Source organism: Anthonomus grandis, chromosome 7 (assembly GCF_022605725.1).
Source record: "Anthonomus grandis grandis chromosome 7, icAntGran1.3, whole genome shotgun sequence".
NCBI lineage: Eukaryota > Metazoa > Arthropoda > Insecta > Coleoptera > Curculionidae > Anthonomus > Anthonomus grandis.
This window is the reverse complement of record NC_065552.1, coordinates 6,432,462-6,455,120: the sequence shown is the minus strand read 5'-3', so window position 1 is coordinate 6,455,120 and position 22,659 is coordinate 6,432,462. Positions and strand designations below refer to the sequence as shown.

The 22,659-nt window shown below is 34.7% G+C and overlaps 1 protein-coding gene across 1 annotated transcript; it reads right to left on the bottom strand.

The window, feature by feature from the left end:
- Positions 1–2,786: 2,786 nt before the first annotated feature.
- LOC126738706 (achaete-scute homolog 1a-like) lies at positions 2,787–9,805 on the bottom strand. The gene is made up of 2 exons (XM_050444146.1): positions 9,321–9,805; positions 2,787–2,916 (listed from the first exon to the last, which is right to left on the bottom strand). Exons 1-2 carry the CDS (start codon positions 9,680–9,682, stop codon positions 2,787–2,789), a joined length of 492 nt encoding a protein of 163 aa, XP_050300103.1. The 5' UTR covers positions 9,683–9,805.
- Between the last annotated feature and the right edge of the window lie 12,854 nt (positions 9,806–22,659).

Sequence of the window (22,659 nt, the reverse complement as noted above, 5' to 3'; positions counted from 1 at the left end):
ACATGTAACCTTAATTTAACCTACTTGAAATAAGAAATAACTTCACATATGTATGTCTGGAAAAATGAAGAAATGATTTGAATTGCCTGAAGACAATTAAGAATTACATCAACTGCATGGACTATTACCTAGAAAAAATTTAAAATGCATTTTAAATACCTGGAATAAAAAAATAACTTCACATGTCTGAAAACTAAAAATAAATATCCTTAATTGTCTTATGCCTTGAAAATGGCTTCAGCTACTAAGAAATTAATTTGAATACCTAGGAGAACTTTAAAATTGACTTTAACGTGCCTGGAAAAGAAATAACTACATATGCCTGGCAAAACTAAAGAAATTAGTTCAATTCCCTAATGGAAAATAATAATGGCTTTAATTGAATGGACCAGTTTGGCTATAAAACTAACAATGTCTTCAAGTGCCTAAAAAAAATTAAACTGGCTTTAGCCAGTTAAACTGAAATAATTTAAAATTGACCTTAACCTGCCTGGAAAAAGAAATACTTTCAGGTACCTAGAAAACTAAACAAATTAGTGCAATTGTCTCATGGAAATTAAAGATGACTTCAACTGCATGGTCTAATTTTCGAATAAAAGTAAAAATGTCTCCAACTGCCTGAAATTTTTTTTAATGGCTTTAGGTACTAAGAAATGACTCCGACTGCCTAGAAAAAATTTAAAATGACTTCAACAGCCTGGACTAAGAATTAACGTCACCTGCCTGCCGCATGAAAATTTAAAAAAGCTTCAACTGCAATAACTGTTTTTGTTATAGTCCTAAAAATGACTCCAACTGCCTGAAAAAAATTAAAATGTCTTAAGCTTATAAAAAAATATAAATCTAAATTACTTTTAACCTACCTGGATCATGTCTAAGAAAACTCAATAAATTATTTCAATTGCCTAATAAAAATTAAAAATGGCTTCTAGTGTATGGTCTAATTTTACTGTAAATCTAAGAAAGTGGCTTTACTAGGAAATGTATTCGATTATCTGAGAGAAATTTAAAATAACTTTAACTGCCTGGACTAAAAAATAATAGCTTCGAATTATTGGACTAATCTTGTTCTAAGACTAAAGGAAACTACAAATACCTGGAAAAATATGAAATGACTTTAATTACTAGGAAATGAGTACAATTTTCTAGACTAAGCTTAAATTGACTTTGCCTAGTCTAAGAAATAACCCCACCAGGCCTAAAAGACTAAAGAAATAATTTCTTATTGTCTGATGAAAATTAAAAATGGCTTCAACTTGTTGAACTAAAATGGACTTAGCTATTGTGAAATGAGTTCGACTGCCTGATAAAAATTTGAAATGAATTTTAACTGCCTGGAATGAGAAATAACTTCATATGCTTTAAAACTGAATAAATCTCTTCAACCGTCTGATTAAAATTGAAAATGGCTTTAAATGCATAAAGTAATTATATAAGTAAAATATTATGGTGTTGGTGCTGTTCTTGTTCAGCCTTCTCCTGATTGTCTCAGCTACAGAAGAAGTCTGACAAAACAAGAGCAAAACTTCTCCACAACCGAGAAGGAGTACCATGCAATTGTCTGGTCCCTTCAAAAATTCCGTCCTTTCAACAGTATGACGTAGTAAACGATAATTACTGATCATTATCCTCTAGTTGGGTTGCAAAATATGCAAAAACTTACAAGTCGATTGTACAGATGGCAAGTTCAACTACAACAGTAGATTTAACCCTTAATTCATTGCAAGAGCAAAGAACTTGTCCCTGATATGTTTTCTAGGGTGGTGCCTAAATGGGATGTTCTGGATCCTGTCACTCCAGAACCTGTTATTGATAAATGATGTCGTGGTATGTTAGAAAAGGTTAAATCTCATCTTCTTAAGTTTTCTGGTTGGAGAGAGAGTAATGGTAGGCTGTAAAAATATGTAAAGTGTTCGTATCCAGAGACTGATAATTGGAAAGAGGTATTTCCGATGGAGGAGAGATCGTAAAGAGATCGAAAGAGAAATAATAATTGATGAAGTTCACGAATCTCCAATTTCTGGTCATACAGGTATGTTTAAGTTTTTGAAGCGCGCTGCAGAGAAATTTTGCTGAAAATGGATTCGTTAAGTGGTGTGTCGTTTATCTTTAGCGATTTTTTCCTCAATATTCATTCTTAATTGATTATTTAATTGTAAAAACAGTTTGTGTAACAACTGCCTGAAAAAAATGTAAATTGACTTTAAGTGCCTAGCCTAAGAAATGCTCATGGAAATTAAAAATGGCTTCAACTGTATTGACTAATTTTGTTATTAATAAAATTGACCTTAATTGCCTGAAATAATATAAATTGGTTCCAGTTAGGAGGAAATAAGTTTAAGTGGCACATGCCTGGAAAAACTAAATAAATGACCTGATTTACCTGTAGAGAATGAAACAAATTATGACACTTACATTTTATTTTTTGGAATATTATGTGTTATAGGACTATAAATTGACTAGATTCTGTTTTATAGACTAATTAATATCATAAAAAAAAACTAAGAACTAATGACATGAACAGTATATGCAAAGAAGATTCAATAATGTTCGTTTTGTCTAATTAAGTATCTTTAGATTAATGATGCCTTTATCAGGCGAAATACATATTTAGAAGATAATTTTTATGCATTATCCATTTGTTTAATTTTTTAAAGCTTTCGTGATGCTAAATCCTAATAAAATTTCTCCTTAGAAGAGCAGCAATACTCGAATGAACAACAGCATGGAGCTTTTCGTATGTCGTAGCCGTTCTGAAAAGAATAACTGTTAAAATTATTAATTTTTTACTTACAATAGTGTCTTACGATGTGAAAATCTGGTGATAAATTATCGAATTTCTGCAATACTTCGTCCAAGGCTCTGATGTAATCGATGGCGAATAGGAGGGTCTTTACTTTGCTTATTCGTTTGCCTCTGAAATGTACCAAACAAAAAATGCAAATCTAATTCAGTAATTTTATGGATTTAGTTATTTACAGGGTAGTACAAATATCAATGCAGCCATAAAAGCGATGGCTAGCCGTAAGTCATTAAAGGCTTCTTCTCTAGAAAAATGTTTAAAATGGTTTTGTTCCAACGTTCCTTCCAGGAATTATACAAAAAAAAGGTATTTTTTTACAGATTTTAAAGAGTTCAATTTTTAAAATACGTAAATATATAATAATTTACTGGGAGGTTTAAGCTCTACCGTCTGACGTTTCGTCTTTCGGCCAACGTCATCCTTCACCCTCTACCACCATTTGAGTTTGCGCGAATGATCGCGAATTGTTCAATTCTCCGTTCGATCCATTTGATGTACGTCTTCAGAAACTTTGCTGTACGACTTATGAAATCTCCTGAGAAAAATAAAGTTTTTGTCTTGACAGCCTGGAGTTTGCGTGAATAATCGCGAGCTGTTCAATACTCCTCTTCTCCACAGATTATGTTTATAAAATAAACATTATCTGAGACCATTGACTTTGTGTCCCTGCAATCTCTAAATTTTCATTATTAAGAGGTCTCCTTGAGAAAAATGAACTACTTTTTTAAATTTAATAGATCTACTTTGAACTACTTTATATACCTGTGACTTGAATCTCAAATTTGTATCAAAAACAACAACCAAGTTTTTGTGCTCTTTTACATTTAATATTTCTTCATGATATTAGAATCTCACAGTTTATTCGATACAATGATGTGAAGGGTCCATTGTAAATCACAGCAGATTTTTTTGGGGTTAATTTTAAACCAATCACCCAGTACATACAATAATGATGTACTGCATTTAAACTTCGACCTAATGATTCCATTGCTACATTAACATTATTCTTAGTAAGGTGATTATAAATTTGTGTATCATCACAGTATTGAGCTAGGCGACAGTTTTTAATTTTATTTTTTAAGCGATTTATATACAAGGCTCAAAATGGATCCCTGAGGGACGCCCCTGTTTAATTCGGCTGGCTCAGAGTACACGTTATCAACTCTTGTTTTCTGAGACAGATCTGAAAGATAATTACTACAAAAACGTATAGGTATTTGGTAAGAATCCGTAATGAAAGAGCTTTGCTAAAGGTAGGTTATGATGAAGAGTGTCGAAAGCTTGGCTAAAGTCTAATAGTACCAAAGCTGTTGTTTCGCCCTTATCATCAGCACTAATAATATCGTCCAATACCACCAGAAGAGCCGAAGCAGTACTAAAACCTCGTCGAAATCCCGACTGCGTATCTGAATACAAATTTCTTCTGAATAAATTCTCAAAAATTATAGAAAACACAGATAGTAGATTTATCGGCTGCAGATCAGAAAAATCACTATTGCTTTTTTCCACAACGTCGGAAATTCCCCTATTTCAATAAAGATATTAAAGATATGATATCGTTGTTCGTTCCTCATAATAGCCTAAGTATTCCAATTTACATTTTTTAGTTGTGGTAATAATTTCGCATTCGTTTCCCATTTTACGTATGACATCATTATTTGTTTTTTCATTATTCCAGTTTTTTCGTAATTGTTTCCGATAGTGTCCAAATCCCGCTCCGTATAGCAGAATTGGAAAAGTTAGCATTGTAGTAGTTAGATCTTGGTTTTCATATACGTCTTTGGAAACGTTTTGTAGGATTCACGAAATCTTCTTAAAAATAATAAAATTTTGTCTTGGCAGTACTGCTCCGGAATTTGCGATCATGACGAACCGTTCAGTCTTCCGTTCGACCCATTTGATATAGAATTCAAGAAATGTTGTGAAAATTTATTTATTGTCTTGGCAACAATTAAGTAATGGACGGATTAAATAATTAATTAAATTAAATAATAGCGGACTGATCAATACTCTGTTCGATGAATTTGATTTATGTCTTTGGACGTTTTTCTGTAGCATTTAGAAAATCTATAATGAACTTTTTATCTTGGGACCTGAACTATTTGTCGTTATTCAAACAAATTCCGGAGCACTTGATAAGGCAAAAACTTAATTGATTGATGAGATTTTCTGAATCCTACGCCATTATATGAAACGGCGATAGATTAAGACAAAAAAATACAAATAATATTTCAAGTGCAAGGGTAAATTTAAATAAAGGCAATAATACAAATTTATATAAAATATTCAAGCATATATCTAAAATATGGATATAAATCAAATCATAGATCAAATAGTAACTTAGTAACTACACTAATGAAAATTTATATAGTGATTTGCAAAATAATTTAGGTGTGCCGGAAACAGGTACGGAAAGCAGCTTTTTAGAAACAAATAAAAAATTGCCAGTTTTTGACAACACAGAACACTACTATCCAGTGGAATTTATTACAGAATAAGAAATTTATTTTACTTCTGAAAATGACAAGAGTTTGGCTGATCATTTTATGTTTTATGTGGCTTTAGCTAAAACACTTACAACCCCCTGTATTCTAAATCGTTCAAACGATGTCTAGAGATTTTCCACCTAATGTTTCGATAATTTTAGTGGGTTGTAGTGGTTTTTCAGATGCGATAAATAACCTGAGAAAGCAGATTATTTTTTTAAGAATCAAATTTAAGATTTAATCTTAAAAATCCAAAATTTCCAGAAAACGATCAAAAAGCTCAGAAATGTGTAAATATAACTTTAAAATGCATAGTCATCAAGGCTGTTAGGTCTCTAACTAAAATTAATTATCATAAAAATAATTATTCTTGCGTTATCATTTATATTAGCTTAACCCACTCCCTTAAAGAGTTCAGAGCAACTTGGCATTGATAATCTCATTGTCCGCAATGTTATTCTAAAGAGAATTCCCCTGTAGAATTCACTGGTTTTTAAAAATCTCTTAAGAAAATCTAAACTTTTACCCTGGCAACCCTACTCCGAACTTTGCGCGAATAATCACGAATTGTTCAGTTCTCGGTTCGATATATTTATACGCCGCTTATGTTTATACGCTTATGTATATATTTATACGACGCCCTTATACATACGCCTTCGGAAGCATTTCTAGAGCATTCAGAAAATCTACTAGCATGTCTTGGCAACCCTGATCCAGAGTATTCTTATTATCCGTAGAACTCAGTGAATTTCCTTGAAATAATTAAATTATTGTCTTGGCAACGGTTGAATCATCGCGAACTGTCCAATTTTCCGTTCGAACCATTTGGTATACGAGTTTTAAGGCTTTTCTGCAAGATTCAGAAAATCTCCTTGCGAAAATTAAGTTTTCGCCTTGGCACTCCTATCCCGGAGTTTGTGCGAGTCATGGCAAACTGGTCAATTTTTTGTCCAACATATTTATATACGTCTTCAGGACGACTAAGTAATTCTTCTAGGAAAATTCAAACTTTTACTTTAGCAGAGCTGCTTCAGAGTTTGTATGCGAATAATAGCGAACTCTTCAGACCCATTTGATATACGACCAAAGGGGAGAGAAAGTATACTCAAAGTCCATGCTTCATAAATCACTCGTCTATTAAAAGGTTACGCGTTTCCTTACACTAACATAAATAAAAATATAAAATAAAATAAGTTTACACCATCGTGTATCGTTATTGACATTTGATATGCGTCTTTGGAAACGTTTTTGTAGCATTTAGCAAAATTTCTTGGAAAAATTAAAATATTGCCTTTTGAATCATCCCTTACTATTCAGGCTACCGTTTGGCCCATTGACAAAATATCTTTCGAAGCTTGTTTGTAGGATTCAGAAAATCTGCTTAGAAAAATTAAGTTTTTGCTTTGGCAAACCTGCTTCAGAGTTTGCGCAAATGTTCGCGAATTATTTAGTCCTCCGTTCGACTCAGTTCATATCCACCTTTCAGAGGTTCAGGGAATTCCCTTGGAAAAATTAAATGATTGAATTGTTAAACATCGCGTATTGTTCAATTCTCTTTTCGGAGCATTTGATACATACATCTTCGGAAGCTTTTCTATAGGATTCAGGAAATCTTCTTGGAAAAATTAGGCTTTTGCCCTGGCAATCTTGTTCAAGACTTTGGGCGAATAATCGCGAATTATTGAATTCTCCGTTCGACCCAGTTGATATACGTTTTTGAAAACGTTTTGTAATAGCCAGGAAATCTCCTTGGAAAAAAATAAATTATTGCCTTTGCAACTGTTAACTTATTACGAACTGTTCAGTCCTCCGTCCAAATACGTCTGTGAAAGCTTTCCTTTAGGATTCAGGAAATCTGCTTTAAATAATTAGGGTTTTGCCGTGGCAACTCTGCTTAACGGTTTGCCCAAATCATTGCAAACTGTTCAGACCTCCATTCGACCCATTTGATATATGTCTTTAAAGTTTGTAGAATTCAGCAATTTGCTATGGAATAATTGAATTATTGCTTTGCAAAGTTGGCCTTCATATAAAAAATTGCGCAATGTCGTCTGCGTGTGATATAAGAATTCCAGAGCAATTTAATGAGCATATATTAATAATGTATTAAATTAATAATAATGGTGCAAGAACTGTGGCCTGAAGTCGTTCGATTGAAATTCAGACTAGTGCGTTTGCTGATTTTTACCATTTGTTCTCTGTTTTGAGATAATCAGCAAAAAGACGGGACACCAAGCCTCTCACTTCAATATTTCCAGTTGCTAATAAGTCTCTAATGTGATAGGCTTTAGCTAGAAACTGTTTAGTCCATCGTCCGACTCTTATATATCCGTCTTTGGTAGCTTTTCTGTGGGATTCAATCAAATCAGGCGAATCGCTTTAGAAAAATTAAATTATTGCCTTGGAAACTGTTGAATCATTACGTATTTTTCAGTCCTCTGTTCGATCCAGTTGAAAAAAATCTTATTGAAAAATTAAGTTTTTGCTTTAAAATTTGTTCGAATAATGACGAACTACTCAGTCTTTCCGTAGTCTGACCCATTCCATAGTCACGTAGGATTTCTGCTTCGGAATTTGTGCGAGTAACGACGAACTATTCAGTCCTTCGTCTGACCCATATCATATAGTCGCGTAGAATTCATGAAATCTCATTGAAAAATTAAGTTTTTGCCTTGGCAACTTTGCTCCGGAATTTGCACAAATAACGACGAACCGTTCAGTTCTCCGTCTGATCCGTCCATTTCATATAAACGAGTGGCTAAAACGAAAAACCAGGATTGTCAATTCTAGGCATTTTTCATGTAATAATGAAAAAAAATTGCAAAATTCATATTTTTTTAGTTAAAATTAAAAGTAGATTAAACTGATTTTAAAAATTATGATGAATTTAAAACCTAAGTATAAATTCAAGTAATCTTCTCTCCTTCGTTCAGTTCTACGTCTATAACTAACCTAACAGAAATTTTACAATTTACTATGCTATTAATACTCAAAGACTTTAGCTCATCTATCTTGGACATCAGACCAGCAAACTCCAAGCTACCATAGTAAAGAAGTCTTCTTCAACATCTCTAAGGCCTTCGATAAAATATGGCCTTATATGCAAACTTCAGATCAGGCTGGTCTTAAAATCATGTTATCTAGTTTAAAAGACCTTGGCATAACTTTAAACTGCCATTTAATTTTTTCTCTTCATGTCACATCAACACATCAAAGGCTATGCAAGTGCTGGGTTTTATTAAGAGGTGCACCAGAGATTTCTAACACATTGCTTCTATTAAGCTTCTTTATTGTGTACTAGGTCGTTCTCATCTAGAGTATGGTTCATATTATTGGCCACCCCATTATAGCAATCACTTTTGTTGATTAAACAGGTTCAGCATACATTTTTAAGATACATTGCCTTCAAAAGGAATTACACTTCTCATTATTTACCACGAGTTTGAGCCTGAACTTAAAATCAATACTCTCCAAACCCGTCGCGTCGTAAACATCGTGACATGATATCCTCCATTCTGGATCTTGCTGTCTAGATATACCACCGAACCAATTATGGAAATAATTCCTTGCGAAAGAGTACTCGAAACAGTTGGATTGTTTTACTAATAGAGCTGAATTTTAAAGACAATAAAAAGCCAATGTCCTGTTAATTTATTACCGTGATGCGATAATATTAAGTCCAATTGTACCCTATCTATTTTTAAGGTTTTTATCTGGTACCGCTGTGATTTTTGTGCAACGTGTAGTGTAGGTTTTTCTTCTCTTGTAGATGTTTTATAATTTTGAGAATTGGAAGAGAAATAAATAAATAAATAAAAATCTGCTATGGAGATCAATCAACTATCAGGGGAAAAAAATGGAAGGACGTATCTCTGCATGTCGTGGCCTAAATATATCGAGTACCTGGTTTATTAATTAAACCTTGGAAAAAGAAACTGAAACAATTAAATCAAAATGAAAACAAGAGGTGGGTTTTGAGGTGTGTTCTTCAGTTACTGATTGCTAAATCTATCAAGACTAACTAATCTCACCGGCTATTTTGAATCGGCACGACACTCCTCAGCTTCACAAAAGCATTATTCACTGCCTGCACCCTCCTCCTCTCTCTGGCGTTTCTCCTCTCCACACTTTGCCTCGGTCTCTCATTGTGGGGTATGTGTTTATAACCGCTACGTCTTCCACTATTATTCTTCTCCCTCAAAGGTTTTTTAGAATCCTGTTCGCTCGATGTAGATTCAAGTTCTGCCCAAAAGTCTTGAGAATCCGACGCGGAATCCAGAAAGAAACCGTCACTATCAAACGTGGTCGAGTGGTACATTTTCGCGTTTTTCTTGCACACTCCGCACCCTTTACCCGTGGAAACCTTAACGAAAACTGAAGATGATGGTATCATGGGTTTTGAAAAAAAAGGTGTTTATCTATTTGGCTCGTGTTCTTCGCCCGCATTTTACACCTGGACGCGATAGGCGTGGTTAATGATCGTGTGTATTTTTTTCTTCGTAAACATTTTCAGCTGTTCACATCATCATGGTAATATTGGGCCTTTTTTTTATGGTGTTATGATTGGGCAGTTATTGCTTGGGTAATAATGGGTTGTGATGAGTTATGATACGTGCCTTAAGATACTTAAAAAAGGCGGAGATTATCGTGGAGAATTATGATCAATTTATTGACTTCTTGGTACATTTTAGATATTTCACCGAAATCAAGATCGAACTCAAGTGCAGAAGCATAAGTAAGCAACACTGGGATATTGCAATTTTTGATGAGGCTCACATTATTGACGGATAATAAATAAGTGACGTACTGTTCGCAGGTGACAGATAAAGTTGATAGCTCTTGATGAGGATGACGGGCCTAAAAATTATTATTACAAGTAGGCAACACTAAGCTATTGCTCTTTTTAATGAGGTTGACAGTTGACAGTTGACAAATGAAATTAAAAAAAAAGTGTCATGGATTTAAACAGCCTCCTCTTTCTTTTTTCAGATACATTCAGGTCTTCTTCTGTACCCTGGATTTCTTAAATTCAGATTTCTGCCGACCTGTTGTTCAAACCAATTATCAGTTCCAATAATGCTCTTCAGTAGACAAAGATTCTGCTGTTATCATAAAAAGAAAGTAGAGAAGAAAGAAAGAAGTAGGCAAAAGTTGTTGCAGTTTCTAATGACATTGGTGGTTGACAGATGACAACTGAAGTTAAGAGCTCCTTAGATAGATGGAGTTCATAAAAGCTAATAGCGTGGGTAATACTGGAAGTTTTTGATGATTGACTAAAATCGGTGCACTAAAAGTCAAGAAATTAGGATTCTTATTCCAGGAGTGCCTGTAAGAAACAGAAGATTTTGGGTGTATTGACAAATAAATATCTTGAGTTCTCGTAGTCTAAATTTAGAAATTATTGATTTGTGGATTACTCAGAGGAGTTTTTTAGCCTTAAAAAAAAATAACTAAAATAGCTGTACTAAAAGTCAAGATAATGGCATTCTTATTCCATCAGGAGTGCATAGTATGAAACAAAGGACTTTGTTTATATTGACAAATGATTATCGTGGGTCCTCGTGGCAAAAATTGAGAAATTATTGATTTCTGAACTACTCTGAAGACTTTTTTAGTTTTTTTTGAAACAATAACTAAAATCGATGAACTACAAGTCAAGATATTAGAATTCTTATTCCAGGAGTGCCTGTAAGAAACAAAAAACTTTGCCTGTATTGACAAATAATTATCTTGAGTTGAATGAATTGAATGGCTGCCAAGGTAGTTGTGCATATAGGTCTCCTGATGGACCGGTCATGCCCCACCGGGGTTTACCAGAGCCCAACGGCCTTAGAAAAACCCGTAAGGCTCTCTGGTCTGAAGGACTTAAAGTCACTCGGTACACTGAAAGTGTTACCCAAGTATTTGAACCTGGCGCGCGTGAGTGCTGGACACTCCCCGACTACATGCTCAACGGTTTTATCCTCCTCACAGTACCATCGACGTTCCGGGTTGTCCGCAATACCGATAGTATGAAGATGGCTTCTTAAGTGCCAGTGACCGGTTAAAAGACCTGTCACTAGACGAATTTCGCGTCTTTTTAGGCGTAGTAGATTTTTGGTGAGATAGGCAGAGGGCCCACCTATGTGCGCTTTGGCCTGTCTCATACCAGGGGACTCAGTCCATCTTCGGTGGGTCCACTTGTCCAGCAGACCCTTCATTGACGCGACCGCAACGCATTTGGCGATACCAACTATGGGTTCCGGCCCCATCGGCACATTCGCGGATCCCAGTCTGGCAAGAGAGTCCGCTTCCTCATTACCTGCATGGCCTGCGTGGCCAGGTATCCAGACGAGCTGGACCCTGCAGCCAACCTGTACCGGTTTTTTCAGAACTTTTATGCACTCTAGTACAAGCTTGGAGCTTACCTTTGCGGCCGTGATAGCCTTAATGGCAGCTCTGCTGTCCGAGCATATTGATACGACTGTATTGCGGTGTCCGCAGCTTAGGATTTTCTATCCGCATTTTAATACAGCGAATACTTCGGCCTGGAAGACAGTGGCGTGAGTATGCCCTACTGGTATGTGGGGTCCCACCACAAATTCAGCTCTGTTATTCATTCTGGAGCCATCTGTGTACCAGATGGTCCCCCTATTTAGCAATGCAGGTCTATTGGAATGTTGCTTGCTCTGCCTGCAATGTGTGTCACGAATCCCTCGCAGTCCACAGTCACTGGAGCCATGCAGTCACTGCCCATCAGAAGGAGAGGACATTCCTGTATGGCCCGTGACCAAATTTTTGCGTGACCGGTCTCGCCAGCACGTAGTTCGCCGAGGACGTATAGCCTGTACGCAGTCCTCATTGCCTCGAATTGCACAACGAGGTCCAGAAGCGGAAGGCTCAGCAGAGTCTTAAGCGCTCTAGTTGGCGCCGTCCGCATGGAACCCGTTATGCTGAGACATGCAAGACGTTGGGCTCTGTCCAGTTGAGCACGAATTTTCGCTTTCTCCGTAAATGGCCACCAAATGATAGCCCCGTATGTGAGAAGAGGTCTCACAATGTGCGAGAAAAGATATTATCTTATCTCGCACTTAGATATATTGAGTTTTACTAGCAAAAATTTTAAAAATATGGATTTGTGGACTACTCTGAAGACTCTTTTAGTCTTTTTTGAAGAAATTACTAAAATCGTTGAACTAAAAGTCAAGATTTTAGAACCATTTATCATCAATCATTGTTTCAGGAATGCCTGTAAGGAACAAAAAACTTTGTCTATATAGATAAACGAATATCTTGGGTTCTCGTGGCAAAAATGTATAATTTACTTAAGCAAAAACTTTGTCTGTTATTGACAGATGAGTATCTTGATTTCTCGTAGTTAAAACTTAATGATATATGACAGATGACGTAGTTGACGTACAAAAAATAAAGGGTACACAAACTGTCTGTTTGCAACTAAAAAACAAATCGAAGTATCTATAAAAAATTTTATAGAAAAATGTAAAAAATCTTTAGATACTAGGAATTGGGTTGGGCTGTCCTGGAATAAGAAATATAGCATAAGAAAAGTGAATGAGTTCGTTCAATTGCCTGATATTCTTAAGTTTTTAATGATACTGACAGTTGACAGATGACAGTTGAAATTGTGAGCTTCTCAGGTGGAGGAAGTACATAAAAATTAGTAACATATAAGCGGGTAACACTGAAAGTTTTTAGTGACATTGACAGATGACATAGTTGAAGTACAGAGGTAGTACTTGTAACTAAAAATTACTCCTGTCTGGAAAATTTTAATGAAGCTTTAGATACTAGGAATTGATTTTGGCTACCTGGAAGAAACGTTAAATTATTTTCAACTGCCTGGAATAAGAAATTATTCTTCAGAAAAGTAAATATGTTACTTTAATAGCTTGATGGAAATTAAAAATGGCTTCAGTACATGATTATCTTTTATTATAAAACTAACATGATAACGATTACAAGCTTCACCTACCCTCCTGTAAGTTAATAACGACGTTATTAAAAACTGCAAACTGAGTATTTGCAGTTTTTAATGACGTTGAACGATGGCAGTGGAAGTTAGCTTTTTCAGATAGATAAAGTACATAAAAATCAATAGCATTTAAGTGCGCAATACTGGAAGTTTGTAATGACATTGATAGATGACATAGTCGACGTACAGAGGATGGAGCATACTAAACTGTCTGCTTTCGAGTTGAAGTGTCTGAAAAAAATATACAAGAAACTTTAGATATTAGGAATTGGATTTAACTCCCTGGAAGAAACGTACAATTATTTTCAACTGCCTGCAATAAGACCTAATGGCTAAGAAAACTGTATAAGTTACTACATTTATTATTCAATTTTTAATGACGTTGACAGATGACAGTTGAAGTTGAGAGCTTCTCAGATGGATGAAGTATATAAAAATTGCCAGCATATAAGTGGGCCATATACATATTAACTCAATACTGGTAACATCGAGATAAATGAGATGCCAAGAATGAAAGACACGTATATTAGAGGACCAAGCTATAATGCATAAGTCTATTTCACAGTGGAATTTGGCGATTTGCGCATGATTAAAAATTCTGTTTATATTTTTAAATACCGTTGATTGGCCAAAGCTTGAACGATCGATAATCCTCGTTTTGGGATAATAGAAGAAGGGTATGACCAGCCAATAGGAAATTACAATGTCACTCATGCGCATCAGCGAGTTTTCCACTACGAGATAGACCTATGCCAAATTAACATTATGTTTGATATTGCTTTCTTTTTTTCTTGGCTTCAAAATTTGCTCACACTGGTAATGGGATATTATCAGTATTAGAGTTTATATAAAGTTGGCAATACTGGAAGTCTTTAATGAGATTGACAGATGACGTAGTTGACGTACAAAGGAGGGAAGTTACAAGTCCTTTTTTGCTTGCAACTAAAAACGACTTCAGGTGTTGTCATGTCAGGTGTCAGGAAAAAAATATTTTCAACTACCTAGAATACGAACTAATGTCTGAGAAAAGTGAATAAGTTACTTCAATTCACTAATGGAAATTAAAAATGGCTTCACTATATGATTCAATTTTATTGTAAAATACACTGAAAAATTACAAACTTTCTTTACTTTCCTTTTGCTTTGAGTTATTGAAGTTTTTAATGACTTTGACAGTTGAGGTTGAGACCTCCTGAGAAGGATGGGGGTCATACAAATCAATAGCATATGAGTGAGCAACACTGGAAGTTCTTATAAACAGATGACGTAGTTGACGTACAGAGGATGAGAGGTCGGAAACTGTCTGCTTGCAACTAAAAACAACTCCAGGTACCTGTAAAAATACAAAAAAAGCTTTACATAATTGGGTTGGGCTGCCTGGAAGAATCATAAATTATTTTCAACTGATGGGTATAAGAACTAGGGCCTGAGAAAAGCAAATAAGTTACTTCAGTTGCCTGATGTTCTTCAGTTTTTAATGTTGTTGACAGTTGACAGTTGAGGTACAGATCTCCTTAGATAGATGGATTATATCAAAATCAGTAACATTTAAGTGGGCAACACTGGAAGCTCTTAATGACATTGACAGTAGTTGACGTACAGAAGATGGAGGGTACAGAAATTGTCTGCTTGCAAATAAAAACCAGTCCAAGTGTTTCAAAAGAAATGTAAATAAGTTTTAGATACTAGGAATTGAATTTAACAGTCTGAAAGAACAGTAAAATAATGTTTAACTGCCTTTAATAAGAAATAATGCCTGACAAAAGTAAATAAGTTATTGCAACTGCACCAACGAATTTAAAAATGCCTTCACTGCTTGAATCAATTTTATCATAAAACTAAACTGAATGGTTGCAAACTTTATTTACTTTCATTCTGCATTGGGTAATTGCAGTTTTTAATGACGTTGACGGTTGATAGATGACAGTTGAGATTGAGAGCTTCTGAGATGGATTGGCAACACTGGAAGTTTTTAATAACATGACAGATGACGTGTAGAGATTGGAGGGTACAGAATCTGTTTGCTTGCAACAAAAAACGACTCCAAGTATCTAGATATTAGGAATTGGATTTGAAAGAAACATAAAAATATTTTCAAATGCCTGGAATAAGAAATAATGCTTGAGAAAATTGAATATTTTACTCCATTTACCTGATGGATATTAAAAGTTACTTCACTACATGAACCAATTTAAAGTGAATGATTTCAAACTTTCTCCCTCTGCATAGGGTGGTGCAGTTTTTAATGACGTCGACAACTTCTTAACAAAATGAGAATAGTGACGTATGATATTGACAGCGAGTATAACTGAATTATTGCAGTTTTGATGGCGTTGATGGTCGACAGATGACTTAGTTAATACAGTGACAGGTGACGTTCACAACTCCAAAGGATTTCCTCTGTGTCAATATTTAAGTTCGATTTTAAATATTCCTATAAAATCTCTCAGAAACATTTCATAGAAATACGAATTTACCTAAGTTTCATCATGAATTAATCAATATTAATTACTGTGTTAAACGTTTTCAATGCAAAGCATATATCTAGCAATAAAGCACCTAATGATTAACATACAATATAAATACAAACAACACTGTTTTCGGGCAACGATAAGGAAGCGAGAATTCGACATAAATTTCCCAAAATAAAAAAAAATCCGGAAATTACAAAACAGGTAGTACTAAGGGGCAATAAATCCTTCCCAGTTGCGAAAAATCCTTGAACACTTCACCTTATTTAAAAATAATGAGTGTGGCAGTAAAAGTTTAGCGGTTGAGTAATCATTTTATTACCAGAACATAGATAGAACCGATTTGAACGGGGAAAAAACGGTCTAGAGTATCGACGAGCGTCAAGTTCAATGCCGAAAGTTGGTTAATATTTTAGTTTCACATCCTCTATTGGGTAATAAAGTTCCTGTATCGTGGAATAAAGATGGACGATTAGTATAATTTTTGAAGACAAAAGATGACCATGATGAACTTAAATGGACAAGAAGAAGATGAAGAGGAAATAACTGACAATGAAGATGAGGAAGAAACTGTTGATACAATTTGAAAACATGCCAGGAACCTCAAGAAGCCAAAGATCTTATAAGATTATTTTGATCATCAAGTTAAGAAAGAGATTTGTGCTGAATAGACAAGATTTGAACAATTATCTGTCATTTCTTTAAATCTTCCAATAACCTAAGAAGGTCTTAGGAGTTATTACAGGCTCGAACACCTTTCAATTATCATCAAATTTCAAACTGAATAATTTGGAGCTGTTTGAAGGCATTTGCTTGGTTATCTGCAAATTTTTCATCTAGAAGAACTATAGCTCTCTCTAATAGTTCCTCCTAATATATCGCCTCCTTTTATAACGCTTTTAAGTAGCAAAAAGTAGATAACGCTTACACTACCCATATTCTATGAGAAGCTAAATATGTTCGACTGTCTCTCTTCTATTTAATGAATTATCCCTTTAATGGAATTTTTGTAACTAGCTGCAATAGTTTTTACTCCCGATAGTTCGAGTACAGATTCTGATTCAAGTTGCAGAGACGTATTACCTCGACTTAAGTTTATCAGACTTTTTCATTTTCTGGTACGAACTTTCACTTTCCTAAGTCATAGAAGCCAAGTTTTGCAGAGTGGTGAACTTTCAGTTTGCTTATTTCCATTAAATTTGCTGTTACGTAGTTAAGATTTCCTGTTTTTTCCCTTGATGTACTATTGAGAACTTTTTGTAAAGAATGTCGTTGCCAGATCCCTAAAGAAAACCTAAACGCTTAAATTTTTTATCTATTTAATATTTTTTTGAACTTTAGCTCCTTATTCTGTCATTTTACTGTCCCTTTTTTTAACAAAATTATTGATTTCATTCTCACTACATCTATCCTCACTAAAACCATATTTTGAAACTGGATCGTCTTCTTTAGTCTCAAAAGAAATTGCTGGGATATCTGCTAATTTTTCAATTATTTCCTTAAAAAAAGATCTTTTGATAGCACATAGTTCCATTGAGTTAATAAACAAGAAAATCAAGATAACGAGAAGAATATGGAGAGAAATCAACAGATAATTTATAAAATGTCGATACAATTTCAAAATGTTCATGCTATATTAGGAGAAAACATGCCAGGATCCTCAAGAATCCAAAGAGAGGTTAAGAAAGTGAAACTGAAGGAACCATTAAAACCTTGAAAAGGATCCATAGAGCTCATTAGATAAGATTTTAACAAATTCTCACAACGCTGTTTCAAAAAAAAATCTAAGGAGAGGAAATAGACTGAACATAATCAACTGTCTCAATTATGTCTCTTTTTAATCTCTGTCACCTCTTTAAAGCTTCAAATAATCTAAGAGGACTTCCATTAATTGCCGTGCAAATTCTAGATCATCGACTCGTAAGTTCATCGGTCTGTTTCACTCTTTAGCACTCCAGTGGTGGACTTCCACTTTGCTCATTTTCCAATGAAATACTACATTTGATGATACATAGTTAGGATCTTTTATTCTTTTCCGTTACAATAATATTTCGGACAGAAGTATCGATTGTACAAGGACAGAGTGTATACAAAAAAGCCCCTCTTGACTCTGGTATGTCAAATGGAAAAAGAAAAGCTGTAAGATAAACAAATAAAAAAGTTTAATAACTGGTAAGCTAGATGAGAATGAAACTCCGTATATTAGACCAGCATCTGTATTGGAGGTGCTGAAAGCTATTGCTCTTCTCTCAATGAATTGAATAATTGCTTTGAAAATTAACGTGGTAAACTTAAAAGTATAAGAAGATCAAGAGGAAGAGAAGCAAATAAAACGGAATGGTGAAAAATCTGTAGATACAATTTCAAAGTGTTCCTTGTTACGTTACATTAAAAAAAAACATGCCAGGATCCTTAAGAATCCAAAGATCTTATAAGATTTTGAACGTCAAGATATGCAGTTAGGAAAGAGTTTTGTACAGAAACTAAGAGAATCATTAAAAGAGAAACTAGAGCTGATTAGACAAGATTTAAACAAATTCGCAATTCGCAATTTAGTAATTGCTGAAACTGAAAGAACCATTAGAACCTTGACAAGGAATACTGGAGCTCATTAGATAAAATATGAACAAATTCGCGTAATGTTGCTTTACGGAAATTCTAAGACGCGGATATGGACTGAACATGTTCAACTGTCTCATTTAGTCCAGTCTCTCTTAAATCTTTGCTATCTCTTTAAAGCTTTAAATATCCTAAGAAGGTCTTAGAAATAATTACAAGCTCAAACTTCTCATTCTTACAATTATCGTCACTATTTCAAACTGAAATATTTGGGGCTACAGTCTTGAAGGCATAGTTGCTTGGTTATCTGCAGATTGTCTAAATACTTCTTAAAAGAATTGTAGCTCCTTCGACAACACTTTTAAATAAAAAAACGTTCATTAAGTAGCAGTGGAGAAGCCTTAAACTGAGTATCTCACTTCTGTCCAGTGAATTATCCCCTTAAAGGAACTATTTTAGTTGTCTACAATAGTTTTTAGTTCCAGTAGTTTCAGTGCAGATTGTGGACCGAATTTTAGGGACGTTGATCACCGACTAGTAAGGTTATCGGTCTTTTTTGGTCTTTGGCATTCCGTCCTAGAAGTCCTATAAGTAATGTTTTGCAGAGACTCATTCCAATCTCCCTACAACTATCTCCACTATCACAATGATTTGAAACGGTAATTCTAAAAAAATGCCCAATTACAGCTCTTTCCATAGCAGAGAGTTCCATTGAGGATCGAAACACTGCTGATAACAGCAAGGCAGAAGTTAAGTATGAATGTCCATAGTTTCCATGACAAGAAGAAACAATCAATTCTTTGAAGCAGGCATTTCGATATTAAGAGAAATGAAAAATGCAACCAGTTCGTTGGAGCTAGTCTGTCTGAAATATATTTCAGACAGAAATGCCGATTACTGCAAGGGAAAAGTATAGAGTCTATAGAAATGAATATTAACTCAGTCAAACAGCATGGTGCTAATGAGACAATGTCTAATGGATGAAGAAAACCTGGAAAATCAACAAATGAAAAAGTTGATTAACTTTCTAGAGGAGGATGGAACTTCGTATATTGGACTAGCATCTTTACTGAGGGTGCTAAAAAACGTTGCATATCGACCAGGGATGACTATGAAACAAGATATTTATCCCTCATTTTCTTCTCGCCATGTGCCTGAATAATTAGTTTGCAAAAGTTCATTAAAACACAACAAGATGTTTTTTCCTTGGGATATCAGGATCATACTTTGACGTCAATTCTTAAAACATCAAGGATTCTTGAGGCCCTGGGTATGTCCTATCTTAAAATAAAGTCAAAGGCTAGTTTAAGGCAAGTTCTTCAAAAGTTTTTAAGGCTTTTAAGTTCTACAATTTCTTTCCTGCTTCCATTGTATCCCAGTGCTGCAAATATGATGAGTCTTGCTAAATCAAATAATAATCTATTAAAGGAACAAGAGTCAGCCCTCAACAATGTCTCGACTAGACATTTATATCATTGTCTACTTTGAGCATCAAGTGACACTAATTAAATATTACTAAAAAAAAGTCCCCGCGGTCACTGCTCCATAATAGGAAAAACCCCATTTAATAAAACACACAAAGCCCCACCCGCCGGATTACTAAAAACCCATCAACGTTACGAAAAAGAAGAAAAAAATTCCCAAGAAAATACCAAATGCGGCCATCAAAATGCTGAAGAAGTCATTTCCTGTCTTGCTCGTGTGTGTACCTACAACATGCGACATGACATATCGAAGCAATGTGAAGGAATGTAATGAGATGTTATCGAATCGGACGTGATGCTTGCCATAAAACGTTAGTTTTTTTTTATTGGATTGAACAGCATGTGCACATTCGGAATATTTTAGTTATTACTTAGCTGTCATAATATTTTAACGTTTTTAGTGATATAGTGAGGCGCACTTGTCTCAGAGATGGCAAGAGTGTTGCAGGATGGATGTTTTAAAGTGATATTGATCTTTAAGTAAAGGACGTAGAATTACAAACTTTCTAGCTGTAGGGAACTGGATTTATTGAAAGTAGTGAAAACTAGAGGTGAAGGATAAGCATGTTTAAAAGCTTTAAAAATTCTTCTAACCTTCTCCACCTATCACCACCCTTATTTTGGTTATTTAGGGAAAACTCATCAAAAATTTTGCTTTTTCGCGATATCGAGTTGAACTTGTGATGATCATCTTGATTCCACATACTATATGTCGTATTTTTGGCTAATTGCCTTGCACAGAAGATAAATTAGTTTCATGATCTGTATACTGACTTCTGCAAGCACTGTCACTATAATGTAATACCATCTTGAGTTCCACAGGATTCTCGTTTGACCTTTGAACAACACTTTGATTTATTTTTAGCATCTGCAGTAAAAACAGGTGAAAGAGCACTTTGGTTTCATCTGCATAATATGTTCATTTTTCCTAAGCTCCTTAGAGGGAAGACGTTTTTAGTTACATGCTTTATAATTATATCATCTGGGGCTCCCAGGGTTATAGAACTGGAGCTGTACAACAGATTAAGTTTTATCTGCTTTCTTTGCAATTCTCTTAGTTCCTTTAATAAAGAGGATATTGGAAAGAGACCAATGCAGATCTGCCTGCATGAGGTGAGAGGCGAGTGAAGAGAAAATTCTCAGCTATTTATCAACAAATATCATAATGTTAATTTAAGTTATTGGATTAAAAATAAAAAGTAGAAATAGATATATGTTATTCTAAGTGCAAAAATAACATTCAAAAATAACACAACGCAAAAAAGCAAGAAAAAAATTATTAACATTCTTCTTCCTTTTTAACACCGTAGGCAAAAGCTGATGTCATCTTGCTAAATGTCATCTTGACAAACGGCTTTTTGTTTATATTCGGCATTTCTGAAGTTTTGTGTTTTCTCTTTAGTTTTTAGTTGAAAAAGGAAAAAGATTGAGTCAATTTAGTGTTTTTGTGAATTGTTATAATGGTAAAAACGTGTGCCGTTTGTGCCGCACTATAGGAAAACAGGCGATTTAGGGCCGATCTTTTCACAAGTAACCACCGAGGCACCGATATTGTCATCACATCATAGCAAGGGACAACCGTCGTCATAAACGTAGAATAATAAGGACTTATTAAAAAATCTATAATAAATATAAAATATTTAATTTCCCTAAAATTGCTTTTTATTGGATAAGTACCTTTACTCTAATAAAGTACGTTAAAAAACGCAAAAAGAACATAAGCAGCGTAAAAGATTACTTGTGTGGGTGGAATCAACAATGCAATCGAGCGGCGTTGTGATATTGTTGCCTTTTTCTCTAATAGACGTGATCTACATTCATTTAACTTTGAATGTTGACTTCTTTATAGAGTATCTTATCATATTTTATTGAAGGGGAATAGTATTATTTAGCGCATGTCAAAATAAGTGACAAATTTTTATATTATAAAGTCTGTTTTTTGCCATTTCTACATAAGCATTTGGCATCATTGCATCAGAGATGTTTCAAGCAAACAAACTACCCATAGTTCCACGGCAATCCCAATTCTAGCGTTTCAATGTTCTAAGGGCACTTCTCAGAGTTATACAACCGAAGCTGTATAGCCAGATTAAGCTTGATCTGCTTCTTTTAAGCTGGTATTCCTGGAAACAGAATCAAACCTCACAGAGCTGATCTATTTTCGTATTCACTTCTATTTCTTTACAATAGAAACTATCTTCAACGTTTGGAGACCTTATAAGGTGCTTTACAGTATCCTTCATTTTCATAAACAAGACAGTTTGTGCTGGAGGGGTAGTAAGAACCAAGTGGTGTTGAAATCTCCAATTGTCTCAGTTCTTTTAATAAAGAGGAAATTATACACTTGCACTATCTGGACAGGGACGGAATTAACCATAACTGTTTTCTGATAAGAGTTGATAAGTAAATGTTAAAACTGCTTTGAGTACCTATAGGAAAAGGTTTTTTCTGCTCTTTTATGTTCATTTTTAATCATCGACCTGCTTACCTACCATATTCAAATCGAGAGATTGAAATTTATATCTTGATGAGAAGAAAATCTTATTATCAAGAGGTACTAGAATTGAATCGGCAAACTAGGCGAGCTTCTCCTTAATGGTGAAACCAATTAATCGAGATAATTGAGGATGGAAATCGGATCTTTTTTCCAATAGTCTGATGAACCGATAAAGGTCTCTATGAATTAATGTGAAAAACTGGGGAGGATATTTTCAGTTGCATGATTTATGCTACAGATTAAAGAGCATACACAAAAAGAATGGTCACTTTTGCTGAACTTCTTGGAAGGAAGATATTTTCAGTTGCATTGCTTTATAAATTGACTTCTCCAAGGATTGTCACAGGAAAATCCTTGACTATGAATCACGAGGTCTCCAAAAATAAT

Bases quoted from the DNA above. Each gene is read 5' to 3' on its own strand.
- LOC126738706 (XM_050444146.1), bottom strand. From the start codon at position 9,682: ATGATACCATCATCTTCAGTTTTCGTTAAGGTTTCCACGGGTAAAGGG. The intron at 2,917-9,320 runs GTGAGATTAGTT...GGTACATTTCAG, and splicing joins GTGCCGATTCAAAATAGCCG to AGGCAAACGAATAAGCAAAG.